The 16993-nt window shown below is 44.0% G+C and overlaps 1 protein-coding gene across 1 annotated transcript in view; it reads right to left on the reverse strand.

The window, feature by feature from the left end:
- Positions 1-16993, reverse strand: part of RBM19 (RNA binding motif protein 19) — a 420351-nt gene that overhangs the window by 361533 nt on the left and 41825 nt on the right. Inside the window, exons 9-10 of the mRNA XM_085635231.1 lie at positions 4248-4319; positions 2670-2873 (exon numbers count right to left, since the gene is read on the reverse strand). Of these exons, the coding sequence (XP_085491357.1) occupies positions 2670-2873; positions 4248-4319 (276 nt within the window). The remainder of the gene's footprint in view (positions 1-2669; positions 2874-4247; positions 4320-16993) is intronic.

A 16993-nucleotide genomic window follows, 5' to 3' on the forward strand; every position in this document is an offset into this window, starting at 1 on the left:
AAGCGCGCAACTATCTTTGATATATTCCAAACCATGCTGTTCACTATCATCTATGGGAATGTTGCCTTCTTTCTTCTGCCATTCACTACTCCCGGTTGAAGGATGTGCACCACACTGGATTAACCACTAATCTTAGGTTCCAGAGTAGCTTGCTACCGACAATAAAGCTTTTCAATGCCTTAAAATGGGTAATAAGCCATCCATTTTGGGACCCCACTGACCACTGTCTGCACCACATATACAACCTGGGAAGAACACTGATCAGCGCAAACCTTACCACCATCATCACCACCGGAACCTTCCCAGATAACAGAGGTCACAGCTCTCCTGAAGAAACCCTTGTCAGACACAAAAATAATCCAGCACTACATTCCCATCCAAACTCCTGGAGGAAGATCAACAGGCAATTCCACTCTCACCTAGAACAGCACAACCTCTTGGGCATCACTCAGTCAGGAATACGCAGTAAACACAGCACGGAAATCGCCCTCTTGGCAGCAAAAGATTACATATGGAGCATCAAGGACAAAGAGGAAACACGGCTCTCATGCTCCTTGACCTCTAAGTGGCCTTCGACACCATATCCCACAGCACCCTCAACTGTAGACTTCATGACTCAAGAATTCAAGGATCTGCCCTGAAATGGATTGCTTCCTTCCTCTCTGACAGAACACAAGTCAGATTCCCACATACGCCTCTGAAACAAAGAAGCCCATTTGTGGAGTCCCCCAGAGAACCTCCCTCAACCGAACCCTTTTCAACATGCACATGGCACCCCTCGCCCACATCATAAGAGCCATGACATCAACATTGTCTCCTACGCCAACGACACACAGCTCATCCTCTCCCTCACCAATGAGAACAACACCGTCAGGACTAACTTCACCTCCTGCATGACTAACGTGGCCAACTAGATGAGGCATAACTGCCTCAAACTCAAAACTGACAAAACGGTGATCATAATCTTTGAAAACATGAGATCCACATGGGTCTCCTCCTGGTGGCCAACAGAACTGGGACCCATTGCCCACAGACCATGCCAGAAACCCTGGTGTCAACCTAGACGACAAACTTAGAATGAATAAACAGGTGAATGCAGTGACCCCATCCTGCTTCTCATTCTCAAAATATTATTTTCAAATGGCTCCCCACACACACAAGACGCACTGTCACCCAGGCCCTGATAACCAGCAGACTGGACTACAGAAGTGGGCTCTACATCGGCATCTCAAACCAGCTAACTCAAAGAATCCAGTCCATCCAAAACACCACTGCCAGACTCGTTCCAAACATCCCCAGAAGCTTTCACGTCACTCCTTATCTCACAGAACTACACTGGCTACCCATCCAGAAAAAAATGCCAAATCAACCTGTTCGCCCACGCCTACAAAATCCTCCACAATACTGACCTGCGTATCTCAATGAAGGGCTACAACCTACCAACCAACCAGACAGCTACGCTCAGCCAAACTTGCCCTTGCACTTGTCCCTTGCATCGGCAGAAGCAAGTCAGGAGGGCGCACCTTCTCCTACATTGCCCCCAAAGACCAGGAATGAACTCTCTCAACACATCAGGACCGCCCCTTCGCTACTGAACTTCAGCAAGAAACTGAAGACCTGGCTGTGCAACTAGGAGCTCCGCCTGACCGACACTCCTGCTCCAGCCCCTGGATACCCTCACAGGTGATAAGCTGCACCATACAAAATGACATAACATTACATATATATATGCTATTAGAATACAATAAAATACAATTTAGGTTCTTATTAGATGCTGACAATAAATCACCAAGTAGAGTTCAAATTGCCCAAGGACTCAGACATAGAGGGATCAACAGGATGCCCCACATAAACAACTGAACAGGCAAACACCGTGACCAGGATGAGCTACTCACATATATCTGCATGGGAGAAGCAGTTCCTACCACACACACTAACATACTCTGATGTACTCTCTGAACTACTTTGCTCGTACATCAGCAGTGCAGCTCCATTGGCGGAGATGCTGCTAAGAAAATGCTCATTATATCACAGCAGCGTTATGACCCAACCAATAACAATCACTGCACTAGACAAGCATAATTCAATAATAAGGAACTAAGAACTACAAATTCAACCAATGAATGTAAGGCACAGGTTCAATGATCAACTTTCTAATTTAGAACTTACCAGTGACTACTAGATATCACTCCACTAGCCATAGATACATAACTAAGACATCTGAATAATCAGTAGAAGATACAGCTATTTCATTAATGATCAGGTTCTAGCTAGATATGAACTACATAGCATAAGAGTGGGAGCCTGAAAATCTACATCCAACAAAAGGCAGAAAATCCCAAACCCTCATTCTGCTTAGAACTCCGACACACAAGCACCAAGTCCCATCAATGTGCATTAGATTCAGTACCAATATATACGCTAGTAAAGCTCAAGGAACAAGCTATATAATTACCCATCACCTTCCCAAACCCAAATTGACAGCGGGAGTTTCTTATGAGAACTCCCATCCGCAATATGAAGAATGTGACCGATAAAAGAGAGGCGGATGACCCCATCTTTATGTGAATTTCAGCGATTGTTTCTATTTTTATTCCCATTCTGAGTGGCAAGGTGGGAGAGGCAAGGCAGAAAAATGTTATTAAAGAGAAAGAAGTGCCATTTCACACCATATTTAGAGAATAATTTCTGCAGGTCGTCCTCTGTACAGCTGTATGGAAGATTCCTCACAAAGAGCCTTCCAGACTCAGACACGTCCTCTTCTTCCTCATTGTCCTTCTTGTCCCTCTTCTGCCAGGGCATTTCCTTTGCTGCTCGTGTGAATTTGTTCTCTAGAGATCGCTCATCTCGAAACACCTCTATGTAGCGCCCACCTTGGGAAAAGTGAAAAACAAAAGCAATCAGCAGCAGTGAGCAGACCACTGAGACCAAAAGGAAGCAATCCCCCCCCAAGGACAATCTAGCAGCTACCATTTTAAATTCACGAATGCATTCCTATTCAAGCATGTCGGAGGGGATAAAATCCTTCAAATAGTGGCCTGTCCACAGACACAAGGGAGATAGAATCTGAGTAACAGTCATACACTCTTTAGGATGAAGTTTTATCCTAATGGGTTTCATACATTATACCAGCATTTTTTATTTTAAAACAGTTTGTTTTATGTAGTGTAATTTTATTTTGGTTGACATTGAGAAGATAACATGTTTGAAGAACTCAAGTAGCCCCTTAATCTAAATTCCAGTGCAGGTGGGCCTCTAGGCACTTGGGCAACGATGCATGTAGAGGTTGCTGCGCCTTTATTTCAAGCCTCTGGGGAAAGAGAGAAAGATGAAAAAAGGGTACAAATGATCTACTGCCGAGGGAGCATATTTCAACATGGCTAAATTAGCCACATCCTTGTGAGGCTTGTAAAAATCCAGTCTGAGGAGCAAACAATATATTGTGGAGCCAAAACCGGAAAATAAATTGCTACCAATGGAGTCAAAGAAGCATTCAGAGTCTGTAGGGGTAGACCAACATTGGCACCCTCTCAGGGCAAAGGAACACTTGCAGCGTGCAGGGGATAGCTCAACATGGACAGCCATCTGGATGCACAACAACAGAAGAACATTAGGGCATGGACATATAGGAAATGCTGTTTTTGAATAGTAAAAAACTCTATCTGGAAGTAAATTCCATTTTTAATTTCCACAGTGGTTCCTGTCCGTAAGAAAACATGTATTCTTCATATGAATGCATATGGTGAAATAGCATGTGTACATTTGGCATGACCAATATTCTTAAGACTTGTCCGTGATTTTTAACAAACTATCTAAGCGAAAATGCCATCCTAAACTAGAAGGGATTGCAATGCTGCTCCCCCCTTACATGCTAGAGGTGGTACATTATTACTGTGCCAATAACTTTTACCCTTCTTGTAAAGGTAGTGGCACAGTCTACCAACACCTTAGTGTTCTAACATTGTCACCAGCCTCTTTATCCAACATGGTATCGGGCCTTTCATTATCAAAACAAGGATGCCACCTTACTCTTCAGTTTAGGTGCTGTTATAAATTGGGTACTTTGGTATGACAATGTCATAGTTTACTACATCGTTATGCATTGTAATCCTGTTGTCAACCACAACTATGGTGTTAGAGATTTTGCATCACCTATGCTTTGATCAAAACAGTTGTTAAGCCCTTTAAGTCATTATGAGACAATCACTTCTCCTTCCTTCTACTTGGATGCTACTAGTACCGCATACCCATGTAGTCATTGCTTCTCTTCAGAGCGTTCTGCACTTCCTCTTCACTGCTGAAATCCACATATATGTAACCTGCAAGTAGTCAAAGACAAGGAAATTACATAAGCTGCAGAAGAATAGTGACAACAGATCAGTCTAGGATTTGAACAGAACTAGAATGGGATCCCTGCTCTAGAACCTTCAGAGTTGCATTACATAGATTAAAATCCCAGAAACACTGTAGTAAATCGAATTTATATCACTTTGCCCTCTTTTTAATCAAGGCATTCTGCTTACTGAACACAAGATGCCCTCAGCACCCTCTTACTACACAGCACATGCTACAGGTTGAAAGGGAGAGAGAACCTCCTGTCACTAAGTATTATGAAACAAAACAAACTTTTAACTTCAACTATTCATATAATATTGAGCACATACTGGTGATTTCAGTAGACAAGCTGCAATGAGGAATAAAGGAGTGCCAAGATAGAATATGACCCCCATCAATCTGAAAATAGGCTAACCCTGTTAAGGAGCTTGATATGAAGAGCTCCAAGAGACATTTTAAATATGAACATATTTCTATTTCTACCTAAGTGTTATGAAAATTATGTTGATGTTGCGGTTCCCTGAAGTTTCTGACCTCTTCATAAATTGAGGAAAGGAGGGATATGTTTTTCTGTTTTCTGTGCAAAATTTGGCCTAAGATTAGGTACTCTAAACCCGCCGGCAAAAGTGTAGGCTCCATGACAACTTTCCAACTAAAGACAGGAAACCTGGTGGACTGTAGTCCACAAACCACTTTTTTTATTTATTATTAATCCATGAACGTTATCACAAGTTACAATATTTTACAAAAACGATGGTTAGAGATACAATAAAATATCTTTAAAAAATACACAAATTTCATAATACATAGGAAATAGTAGTGGTACTAAATACCTAGGGTACTTTAAAGTGCGAGTGCAGGTATTTAAGCTCGAATATATATCTCCTCTAGCTCTACCATCAATCATTTATATAGGACACCACTGAGCCCCATATCTCCATGCCCAATTTCTTTTTCCGGATGCCTTTAATTTCATATAGACTATATTCTATGTTAAATATAGACAGGAATCGAGCCCTCCAAAGTTCAAAAGAGGGCACATATTTCTGGAGCCACATTGAAGCAGTGCATAGCTGAACCACAACTGTTGCAAGAAAAATCAAATACCTATACCTATAGGGCAGTTGATTTGGGTCCTCTCTCTCAGTTACCCCCAACAATACCTGAGCGGATGACAAGCTTACTGGGCCCCCCACAATTTCCGTTAAGAATTTCTCTATGTGTACAAACAGAGTTGTTAAATGTCTACATGCATAAAAAATATGTACAATATCAGCATCGTCTAACACACATCGGAAACATTTCCCATCATTTGTCCCGCCCCATTTAGAAAGCTTGGCTGGGGTGTAATAAAGATTAAACAAAGTCTTGTAGTGTTGTGCATGGAGGTTTGCAGATATAAACAATTTCCCTGCTAATTCAATAGATTTTTCTATCCCCATACCCGTACATCCCAGCCTGTCATCCCATTTTGTATTGTGAGACTCTATATCGCTACCCTTAGTGTCCAGCAGTATAGTATACAGTATCCCAATACGTGCCTTCCTCCTTACAGCTTCTACAACAGGGTTTACTCCTAATTTTACTTGATGTTTCCCTAAAACATCCCGAATTTGTAGATATTAAAAAAATTCAGACCTGCTAAGATGAAATTTGTCTGATAACATTTCAAAAGACATTAAGCAGCCGTTAGCATATAGGTCCCCTAAATAATAGATCCCTTTAGCTCGCCATCTGTCTACAGTCCTATCCCAAAATATTGATGGAAGAAGTGTCATAGCTGTGATGGGGGTATACTGAGATAACCTCTCTAACCCATACTGCCTTCGCACTGCTTTCCACACTTTATAAGCTGTGTTCACAACCTTGAACCTGGTTTTCTTGTAGTAGCTTGGGTCTACGTTAATAAACAATCGATTTTTGACCTCACTCCCAAGTAGCATTTGATAAATTGATGGGGCTTCCGCAACACTAATTGGATTGTCACCAAGTAATAAAATATTCATATGTTGCAGGATGCTGACATAATGATAAAGGGTAAAATCTGGTACAGCCCAACCTCCTTTCTCACAAGGGACAGTCATATACCGCATAGCTCTACGAAATTTACCTTGGGCCCATAGGAATCTAGCACATAATGACTGTAATATTGCAAGTTGATTACGGGGGATTTCGAGCGGTACTGATCTAAATAAATATAGGATCTTAGGTAATATCAACATTTTCAAGACATTACAGCGTCCCACATGTGAAAGGTGTAAACACTCACATCGATCCAATTGCCTCCGTACACTGTTTAGTATGCTGCCCCAGTTAACCTCAACCAATAATTTTAAGCATGCCCTTAACTTGACACCTAAATATGTCACCTCACTCACAGCTCGTGGATCTTGGAATACAATATTAGAGCATAAAATCTGTGTTTTTGCCAAGTTAAGTTTATATCCCGAGGCAGCCCCAAATTCTCGAGCCAATCGTTCAATTTCTGGCATGGCCATATTGGGAGTCGGTGTTACTACTGCGACATCGTCTGCATACGCAAACACGATAATACTCCTGTTTCCATATTATCGACTCTATCCCTGCACTTTGTTCTAACATTTTTAAAAACGGGTCTATATAGAGTGAGAACAACAGCGGAGAACAGGGGCATCCCTGCCTAGTTCCCTGCAAGATATATAGTGGGTTTGATTCAAGACCCATAATGCAAACCTTGGCTGATGGAGAGCGATATAACGCTTGTATGGAGATAAAGAAGTTCTGTTTAAAACCTACACGGTGCAACACGGCCCATAAAAATTCCCATGCGACCCGGTCGAATGACTTTTCGGCGTCTAATAGTATCAGGCTAAATGCACTCCCGCTACATTAGCTATGTCTAGCATGGTTACAACTCTATTAATATGATTGCTTGTCCCTCTCCCAGGGATAAAGCCATGTTGTCTCACTGATACTAAAGGTGTTATTACTTCAGCCAACCGGGTCGCTAGGATCTTGGTGTAGATAGCTAAGCCATTAACTGCTCTTTCCAATTCCTCCATTGTAATGGGGGCTTCTAGTAATTCTGCATCTTGCTCGTCCAGTTCGTCACGACAATACTGTAACAGGGATTCCCCTACGCGGGAATCATAGGCCTCACTAGTGTATAGTGCCTCGTAGAAGTCCTGAAACACCTTTAGAATCCCTGTATCAGTTTCTACTATGTGCCCCTGTAGATCTGTCATGGGGCAAAATCCTCTGAGCTGCTTCTTTAGCTCTAAGCCTCTGCGCCAGGCAGCGCCCAGATGCTTCCCCATATTCATAATATAATTTTGTGTTTATGGAGTGTTTCCTCGCTATCTCTTTACTCCAATATAGATAGATTTTTGCTTTGTCCTGAACTGCTGCCATTTGGAAGTCTGTGATATCCTGCCCCGTATGTATGCCCTGCATAAGTTTTTCCTCAGCTGCCATTAATGACGCATATAATCCCTGCAGTTCCGCTCGTATTTGCTTTTGCTTGTGTAAGCCAAAGCTAAGGGTCTCTCCCTCTAAACCCCGCTTTTAAAGCATCCCATACACTCCCAACCCAAGCTGTGTTGCAATTTATGGAAAAAAATTGCTCGATCCATATCTGCATGTGAGTCACATAGTTGCTATCCAATAATAGTTTCTTATCGAATGAGTAAGATCGCGGCTTAACCCCCATCCTAGACATTCTCAAGTGCAACACTAAGGGTCCATGATCTGAGTAAACCTGTATTTTGGCTCCTGGAAGCAACTGGCTCGTTACAAAAAAATAATCAAGCCGTACAAGTTTCTTGTGTGAATGTGAGTAAAAAGAGTACCCTGGGTCGGTGGCTCTCAACGTTGCCCAGGCATCCACCAGTCCATGATCCGCCAGCAGTGATTGTAGGGCCTTAAATACCCTTGGTTTCTGCCCTTTATATAATTTATTTCCATCTTGTAGTATGCCAGGTTCAAGATGTATATTTAGATCCCCCACATACAATTAATAGGGTGGGCCATAATGCCAGCTCAACATTTAGGTCTTGAATAATGAGTGCCTCATCATAATTCAAACCATATATAGAACATATTGTATGGATCTGGCTTCCGATGTAACATTCAGCTATAGCCCATCTCCCATATTTGTCTGCCAGTTTTCTTCCTGTCCCTTGTATATAGCTCTTCGTGAGAATTGCTTCCCCCCGTGTAGTGGTTGATTGTTCAGTACATACTAAAGTTGTAAAGCCTAATTCCACCAGTATTTTCTTTTTGGCCCGTGGTATATGGGTTTCCTGTATACAAATCAGGTCTGTCTGTAATACCCGCAATTCATTAGCAACCCGTTGCCTTTTATTACGATCATTCAGACCGCTTACATTCAGAGAACATAGCCGAATGCCACCAACTATACCACTATACCCCATCTTTGTGTACATATGCTGCATGCCTACAACCATCAAATTTCCTAATTTTCATTTGCCAACCTTCATGGATTATTTTTACTGCTTTCCACCCTCCCCCGGCCACCCCCCTCCCCATTCCAACCCCATTTACCAACCCTTCCCAACCCACACATGGTTCCAGACGGAACTGTGTCCTCCCCCCACCCCCAGATATGAGGCTTGGAGACACACGGTCTCCGAGATGGATCGAGCTTCTTATCCCCAGCCCCCACCCCCCTGGCCCCCACCAAAGTGTTAATCGCTGCCTTTTTAAAATATTCACCACCCACCACCATATACGCCCTCAATGGGGCACTATCTCAACAAGGGGAGGAAAGAGAGGGGGAAAAAAATAAAAAAATCATAACCATTAGTTTTTTCATGCTACCCCCCTCTTGTTTTTTTCCCTCTTTTTTTCTCCCTCTTTCTTCCTTCACTACTTTCACTTCTTCACTATTCCCTCTGTATTTACTTTTAGAGAGATCGTAAATACTCCTTAGCGGGTATTCAACAAGAAGGCTTGTGCCCCCTTGTCCCGAAAAGGAGTAATAAGTTGGTGTAATTGCCATCTCCTTTCAACAGTCAGGGGGCAATAATCAGGACGCACAAAAAAGTCAATCCCCTTCCCAGTTTTTTTTCTATCCGGGCGTGCAAGGTCATACACCGCTTCTCTAGCAAGATAATTATTAACCGATATTAAAATCGCCCTCGGTCTAGAGGAGCTCTGGCCCGGCCTACTGCGTTGCACAAATGGAAATCTATGTGCCCTTTGGATTTCGCGGCTCCAATCCCATTGGGTTAACCCAGGAAATGCCTCTGAAAAAAGTTCAACAATAAATTTCCCAGGGTCTTGCCCCTCTGTCCCCTCGGGAATATCTAATACACGACGATTGTTTCGCCGTAGGCGGTTTTCTAGGTCAGTAATTTTCCAGAGGGTGTCGTCCTTGGCAGAGCGCAGGGTCTCTGTAGTTGTTTTTTGAGCCGCAAGTTCATCTTCCGAGTTCGATATGCGAGTCTCTGCCTCATTGAACCTTTCGGCAAACTCAGGACAAGATTTAGCAACTCTCCGAACTGCGTTCTGGAGCTTACGACAGGACCCCTGTGTGCGCTGGCTCTCTGTGCGCGTCTCCTCTCTATGGGCCATGATGTTCTTATAAATAACAGCAAGGGATATATCTTTAGGTTTCTCTATGGTTTCAAAATTGGGCTGCACCTCACTGGCTGTCTCGGTTTCTGCCATGAAAGAATAGTCCCATTGAAAAGAGTCTGCACTCCCAACAGAAAGGTAACCAGCACACAGACCCATTGCCCCCTACTTGCGCACAGTTTTGGGGCTATCAAACCCCTAAAAAAAGGCATATCTCCAGAATCGCACTCCTTAATTAACTCCTGTTGCTCCCCTTTTTCATTATTTTTTGCCAAATCAAGCTTGCCATGGCCAGTTTTTGATTTTGTTCTATTTACTTCCCTCTGGACTATCCGTACAGGGGTTTATCACTATGGTAATTTCTGCATTATTTCTGATGCGCTTGTCATCCTGTGCCCTACTCTCGTGATTTTCTACCAGGTTTTGGTGACCACTGCTTGGGACCCCATCCTTATTAGCCACAGACTCAGGCTGAACATCCCCCCCTTGTACATCTTGATCCCGCTCAGGTTCGAGCTCCTGTTCGGGGATAGCTGATGGGGCGGTATTATTCTTTTTAGTTTTCATAGCTAAAAATAACGCGGGGACAGCTTTCTTACCGCCTTCTAACCGCGGAACATCCTTTTTTCCCACCATTGATGTCAGTTTCTTGCCTTCGGCACCTTCAGGCATGTCCGGCTGGTTACGCGCTCTTCCGCGCCCAGCTTTTGGGGGCATACCCTGTCCGTCCGAGTCAGCCTTCGCCCCCCACGCTAAGCCGTCTCCCAGCCGCCAGCTTCTGATCCGCAGCCCGGGCTGCGCACACACACGCGGTAGTCCGCCGCATCAGCACCAATAGTCGGACCACAGCCAGGTGAGGGACGCCGAAAACAGTCCACAACATGCCGGCTCCAGGAGCACCTCGCCTTCCGTACCAGCACAGCATCTTAACAGCCGCTTACAGCCGCATCAAAATCGCGGTGAGTGAGACACGGGGGCAGGGAGGGGGGGGGGGGACACTGGGAGCTCAGGCCCGCACGACCGATATCATAGCCACCATCTTGCCTCTTCCCTGTGAGTCTTGTTGTTAATGGGTTCCAATTTTCTTTTAATCATGAATAGACACACTCAAGAATCTACTGTAGGAATATATTTTAGTGATTTTATTAAAATTGGAATCCTATCCTACTGCATATAATGTGCATAATTGTAACTATAAAAATGAATACAATAGTAGCAATGAAAGTGATTACAGAACAAAATATTACAACGAATTGCAGCATAATAATGGCAATAGCTTTTCAGAATTTCCTTTCATGGAAAGATAGAATTGAGTCTTTGTTCTCCAACCACCCCCTTCTTGCCCTTAGCTAAGCTTTTTTAGCACACAAGTAGCATGAATGAATTTCTAAGGTGGCAAATCACCCGCATACCTTAGCTTGAACAACAATCGTGCTGTTCCATTTTGAGATGGTCGCTTATGCATGTCCTCTCTGTGACTAATAATGGTCTGTAACCAGCTTAAATACACTTATCTGATCATTTTGTAAAGGGCAGGCTCACAATAAATGATTCCAGTGTAAGAATTAACACAATCTTTTTGCAAAGAGACAGAATTCTCTAATGCAATAGAAAACATGCTTATACATATATATGATTAACAGATGTGCTATCAAACTATAATAAAGGAAATGTTACCCAGTATACATGTGCAAATCAATCAGGAATTATATAGCACCGCTAATCACCCGGTAAGGTATCCAGGTGCTTGCAGGTTCCAGAAAGCTCATTCGAACAGCCAGGTCTTGAGGGCCCTTTGGAATTCAGGAAGAGAAGTGATGGTAGGGAGCTCCATGGGGAGGCTGTTCCAGGTCTTCGCTGCAATGTAAGAGTGGGAGCGTCCTCCACTTCTGCTTTTGTGGATGTTGGGCGTGTGGGCGAGTGATAGGGCGTGTGGGCGAGTGATAGGGAAGTGGAGCGTAGTTTTCTCAACGATTGGTGGAAGTTGGGGTGCTGGTGAACATAGGTGAGTCTTTGGTTGTGTAGCGCTTTGTGTGTGTGGATCAGCAGCTTGAATTGACATCTCTTCTGTACTGAGAGCCAGTGAAGTTGCCTGAGGTGGGGTGCGATGTCAGTATGCTTAGGGAGGTCGGGGACGAGGCTTGATGAGGCATACTGCATGGTTTGTAGTCTCTGCAGGAGGTGTTTGGCGATTACTTCGTAGAGAGTGTTGCCATAATCCAGTCGGCTGGTGATGAGGACCTGTGTCACAGTGCATCTGGAATGCAGGGGTAGCAATTTGAAGACTTTCTGTAGCATGTGCAGTGTGAGGAAGCATGCGGGGGAGACCGCGCTGATCTGTGATTTCATGTTGAGCTTGTTATTAATGATGACTCCGAAGTTTCTGCTGTGGTCAGCGGGGGTGTGTGCGGGTCGTAGGCCTGGGGGCCACCAGGATTCTTTTCCGGGGTTACTATTGTTGGCAAAGTTTAGTACTTCCGTCTTGTCCGTATTCAGCTTCAGGCAGTTGTTCTAACTGCAGCATACGTTTATACATGAGAAGTGTGCATTCAAATGAATATATGGTTTAAAGAAAATGCAATGGGGAGAAACATAAGCAAAAAATGGAAAGATCGTAACAGGCAGATGGTGGTACGCACAGGTTATTCACAATTCTGGCACCTGTTCACCAGAACAATATTTGTATTGTCATGCAGCAACCGAAAAGAACTGTTCAGAAAGTCTTGATGTGCCGATTAGCAAATCCCTGGTAAGCCCCCCTAAAAACGTTAGATGAGGGAACTCGCAGGTAAATCCACAGGTTCTGAGAACTGAAGATTCTTTGGTAAAATAGATAACACTAAAATCAGTCAACCTTCCTCCCTTTAACCCTTGCCTATAAGGTTTTCCCAAATAGCATAAGGTATTTGGAAGGGGTCATGAGTAGAAGATGGCAATGTTGAACAAGTTACTTACCTTCAGTAATACTCTTTCTGACGGATACTCTACCTAACAGGAGATTCCTCACATTTAGAATATTCCCAACTGCCAGACTGGATACAGAAAGATTTCAAAGCAATGCTCCTGCACGCCTCTGGATGGCACCATGCAGCTATGCATTGACTTTGTTCTGCCCCAGAAGTGCCAGAGTGGAGCCACATATAAGAACCATCCCTGCCCTGTGCACCAGCAGTTTCCTGCTTGACCCTTTCTGTGCCCTTGAAAGTGGGGCACCAAACAATTGTCGGTACTAGTGTGCAGCTCACTTATTTGCAACCCAAAATGCGACCACTCCACAGAATGGGGAGGAAAGAGGGTAGTGAGGAATTCGCATTTATATAGAATATCCACCAGAAAGAGTCTTACGGATGATAAGTATCTTGTTGTTCTGGTGGAGACTTCTAACCGCAGATTCCTCGAGTAACAATAGATACCCAAGCAGTACCTCCCCTAGGTGGAGGGCTGTGGCATGGGCTCAGACAAAAAGGTCCTGCAGGACCGAACGGGCGTAGAGCCCTTCATGTCTGACCTGTTTGTCAAGGTAGTACTGATTGTTGAATATGTGCACCAACGCCCATGTCTCAGTCTGACAGACTGCCACATGGACTGGCACTCTGCGTGCCAATACAGTGGTGGGAGTTTTGGCCCTGGTGAAAAGGGGCCTCCAGAAGATATTTTTTAGCCAATCCATAGCAGATTTTGAAGAAGGACTATCAACCTTGACAAAGTCCTTTTCCAAACCACTTTACCTTTAATTGTCCCAGAAAATCCCACAGAAAACGTAATGTGCTCCTGATGATCTTTGGTGCGATCATTATAATATCCCAACATTCTTTTGGGGTTCAGGCGATGGAGACTCTCTTCTGAGCGTTGAGGTGGAGTAAAGAACATTGGGAGGGTGATGGACTGCCAACATGAAAAGATGTCACCACTTTTAGCAAAAAGGCTGCCCTAGTCCGCAGTATCAGATTGTCAGGGAAAAACGTAATGTAGTGTGGTTGTATCAGAGAGCCTGGAGCTCACTCACGCGATTAGCTGAAGTGATTGTGACGAGGAAGACTGCCTTTACGGTGAAAAATCATAACTAGCAGATGTGCATCAGCTCGAAGGGAGTACAAATAAGAACTGCAGGAGCAAACTAACGACCCTCTGTGGCATTACAAATAGTTTGGGAGGGAACATATGTGTCAAACCTTTAAGAAAATGCATAAGAATAGGTGAATTAAACAATGGCTGGTAGTCCAGTAAATGGAAAAAGGTGGAAAGGGCTGATAAACAACCTTGAATAGTGTCTCCATTGCAAGTTCCAGCTGTGTCAAAGACCAAACCAAAAAAAAAATATCCTTCAGCTTAGCTTGCAAACGCTCTGTCCTGTGGAACCATACCAGCCAACAAATGTGCCCAGTGCGTGAAAGGGCTAGCTAAAAGAATGACATCCACAGCTTCAGTTGGCAAAGCAGATGCCTTCAACTGCAGCTGCTCAATCTCAACAAATGGAGGTGTGGATTGAGACCTTTCAGGTGCAGGACCCTGTCCTGCTGCTATCACAGAGGATCTTACCAAAGTAGTAGCATGATCAGAGGGCAGATGCACATGCTCGAACCTCCAGGTACCACACTCTCCTGGCTCAATCAGGGCCCACTAAGATTACTTGGGCCCAGTCTTTCCTGATTTTCTTCAGAACTCTCTGCAGTAGAGGAAGAGGTGGGAAGGCGCACAGGAGTCTTATGTTTCATTCCAGCCAAAATGCATCACCTAGTGAGCGTCTTTGCGAGATCTCCAATGTACCAAAGTTTGGATACTGCGAGTTCTCAGCAGTGGTAAAGAGAATTGGTCAGGGTTCTCCCCACTGTTGTAAAATGCCCTGGGCCACTTCAGGGTGCAGCTGCCATTTTTTTCCAAATCAGTCTGCTTTTCCACCAAAGAGGCTGGAGCCATCAAAAGATATTGTATATGTTCACCAGTAAACCATTTGAGTAATCCAGAATGAAAAGCGGCACACCAAGTGAAGTAGCACAGAGATTTAATGTGCAAAACAAAGCGTTGTCAAAGGCTTCATAGCTGAAACGCATTGTTTTGCACATTAAATCTCTGTGCTACTGCATATGGTGTGCCGCTTTTCATTCTGGATTACTGTAATGGTTTACTGGTGAACATATTGGATGGTTGCTGCTACCATCGCAGGTACCGTCAACATGAGGCGAGTGGCAGCGTACGAGCAGCTCTGTTGATATCTCCAAGGTGTCTCTCTCCATGCCGCCCGCAACTTACTCCAACTCTTAGGCACAGTTACAAGAACAGGCAGCACAACCAGGCAAGGTACTGCAATTCAATGTTTATTTATTTATTTAATTATATATATATATATATATATATATATATATATATATATATATATATATATATATATATATATATATATATATATATATATATATATATATAAAAATATATATATATATATATATATATATATATATATATATATATAGGTTTAGAGCATTCAGAGACCTCCAGGCGCACAGCGCGCGGCGAAAATGAATGAACGAACTCCTCTTCGTCGGTTGGAAATGTTTGTTTATTCACTCCCTTCTGCTTGCCATGACGCGTTTCGACCGAAATATATATATATCCTGCACATCTCCTGATTAACCTGTAGAGTGCAACCACGCATGGTGAAGGAGCACCACACTAGAGAGGACTACTCGCCCCAAGCAATCAGTAGCATCCAGGCCAGCACAAATAACATATTTGACTGCATCCTGACCATCCTTAATGGTTGGAGCCAAGGAGGCCCTTTATTCTTCCAGGACACCTAGCACGATCTCGCTGACCATGTCCCAGTGAGTGTGCATATATCAACCCAAAAAGCAAACTGTATTGATCACCCTTAAGGATAGGCTGGCTAAAGAGAATATTTATTTTCTGAATGCCTCGATTAATTTCGACTCCCTGTCCAGGGAGGTCATGGGGAATGAAATAGGAGTCATCAGACTGGTGGAAGCTTGGACCACCAAGTTTACAGAAGTAGGATGCTACTTAAAAAGTTAAATCTGGGTTAATTGGTGGGCAACAGCAAGGCTTAGACCAAGTGCCCATAAGTGGATTAGTTAGGCCTTTGCGGAACGGAAGTAAGGGTTCAGAGTAAGCAGGCTCAGGCTGCAGAACTTGTGTAAGGACGTTTGGCTTAAACTCAATAAAAGACAGTTGTAGGAGTAGGACCTCAGCAGCGCTTTGAATTACCACAGCAAAGGATGCACTACCTTCTGTTGGAAGCTGAAGGGGGAAAATCAACTACATATTATTGAAAGTATCAAGTCTACTGGCCTCCTGGAAATCCTTGTATAATCAGTCATCACTACAATGTGGGGGTAAATCATCCTCCTCATCACCATTGTCTTCTCCAGGTGGTGTCCAAAAAATTATGGAGGCTCTGAGAATGTCTCCAAGGAATTGAAGGTATAATGTCTGAATACAGCTGTACAGGAATCTGGGATGGAGTCAGAGTGCAACCTCTGTCGAGATGGATTTGGCTTGAGGTCAGACATCTGTGTCGGCACCAGATCCTCTTGAGCACCATCAATGTCTGGACTAGTATCAATGAAAGATGGACCAGAGCAGGTCTTTGAGCCGGAATGGAAGCCAGCACAAGAGTTGTTGCAGAACCCGAGACGAGTTTGAGGAGCCGAGACGATGCCAAGGACGGATCCGGTGGTGGTAACCCAGAGAATGTGGGGAACATCGGGACCAATTGTGGAATCTACTCCTCAATTGGGGAATGGGAACAAGCTCGAGTGGCACCTCAATGCCCCCACGACTTCTCTTTGGACAGAGAGTGGCGAGATGAGGGCGAGTCCCACTTTTGCTTTTTATGTTTCCTCACTAAGATTTCGAGTGGATGACCACGAAGAAGATCTGCGCCCTCGACTTAGAGCGGGACTTACACAAGATCTGTGACTTCTTTCTATGTTCTGCAACATAGAAGAGGGCACACTCACCACATGACTTGGAGTCCTGAGTGGGGACTCCGACCTCGACGCCCCCAGATTCCGGGTTGGTCTCTTGGCGGTGGCTAGCTGGATGAATGCCAACTGTCTTCAAC

This window comes from Triturus cristatus, chromosome 11, assembly GCF_964204655.1.
Source record: "Triturus cristatus chromosome 11, aTriCri1.1, whole genome shotgun sequence".
Classification (NCBI taxonomy): Eukaryota; Metazoa; Chordata; class Amphibia; order Caudata; family Salamandridae; genus Triturus; species Triturus cristatus.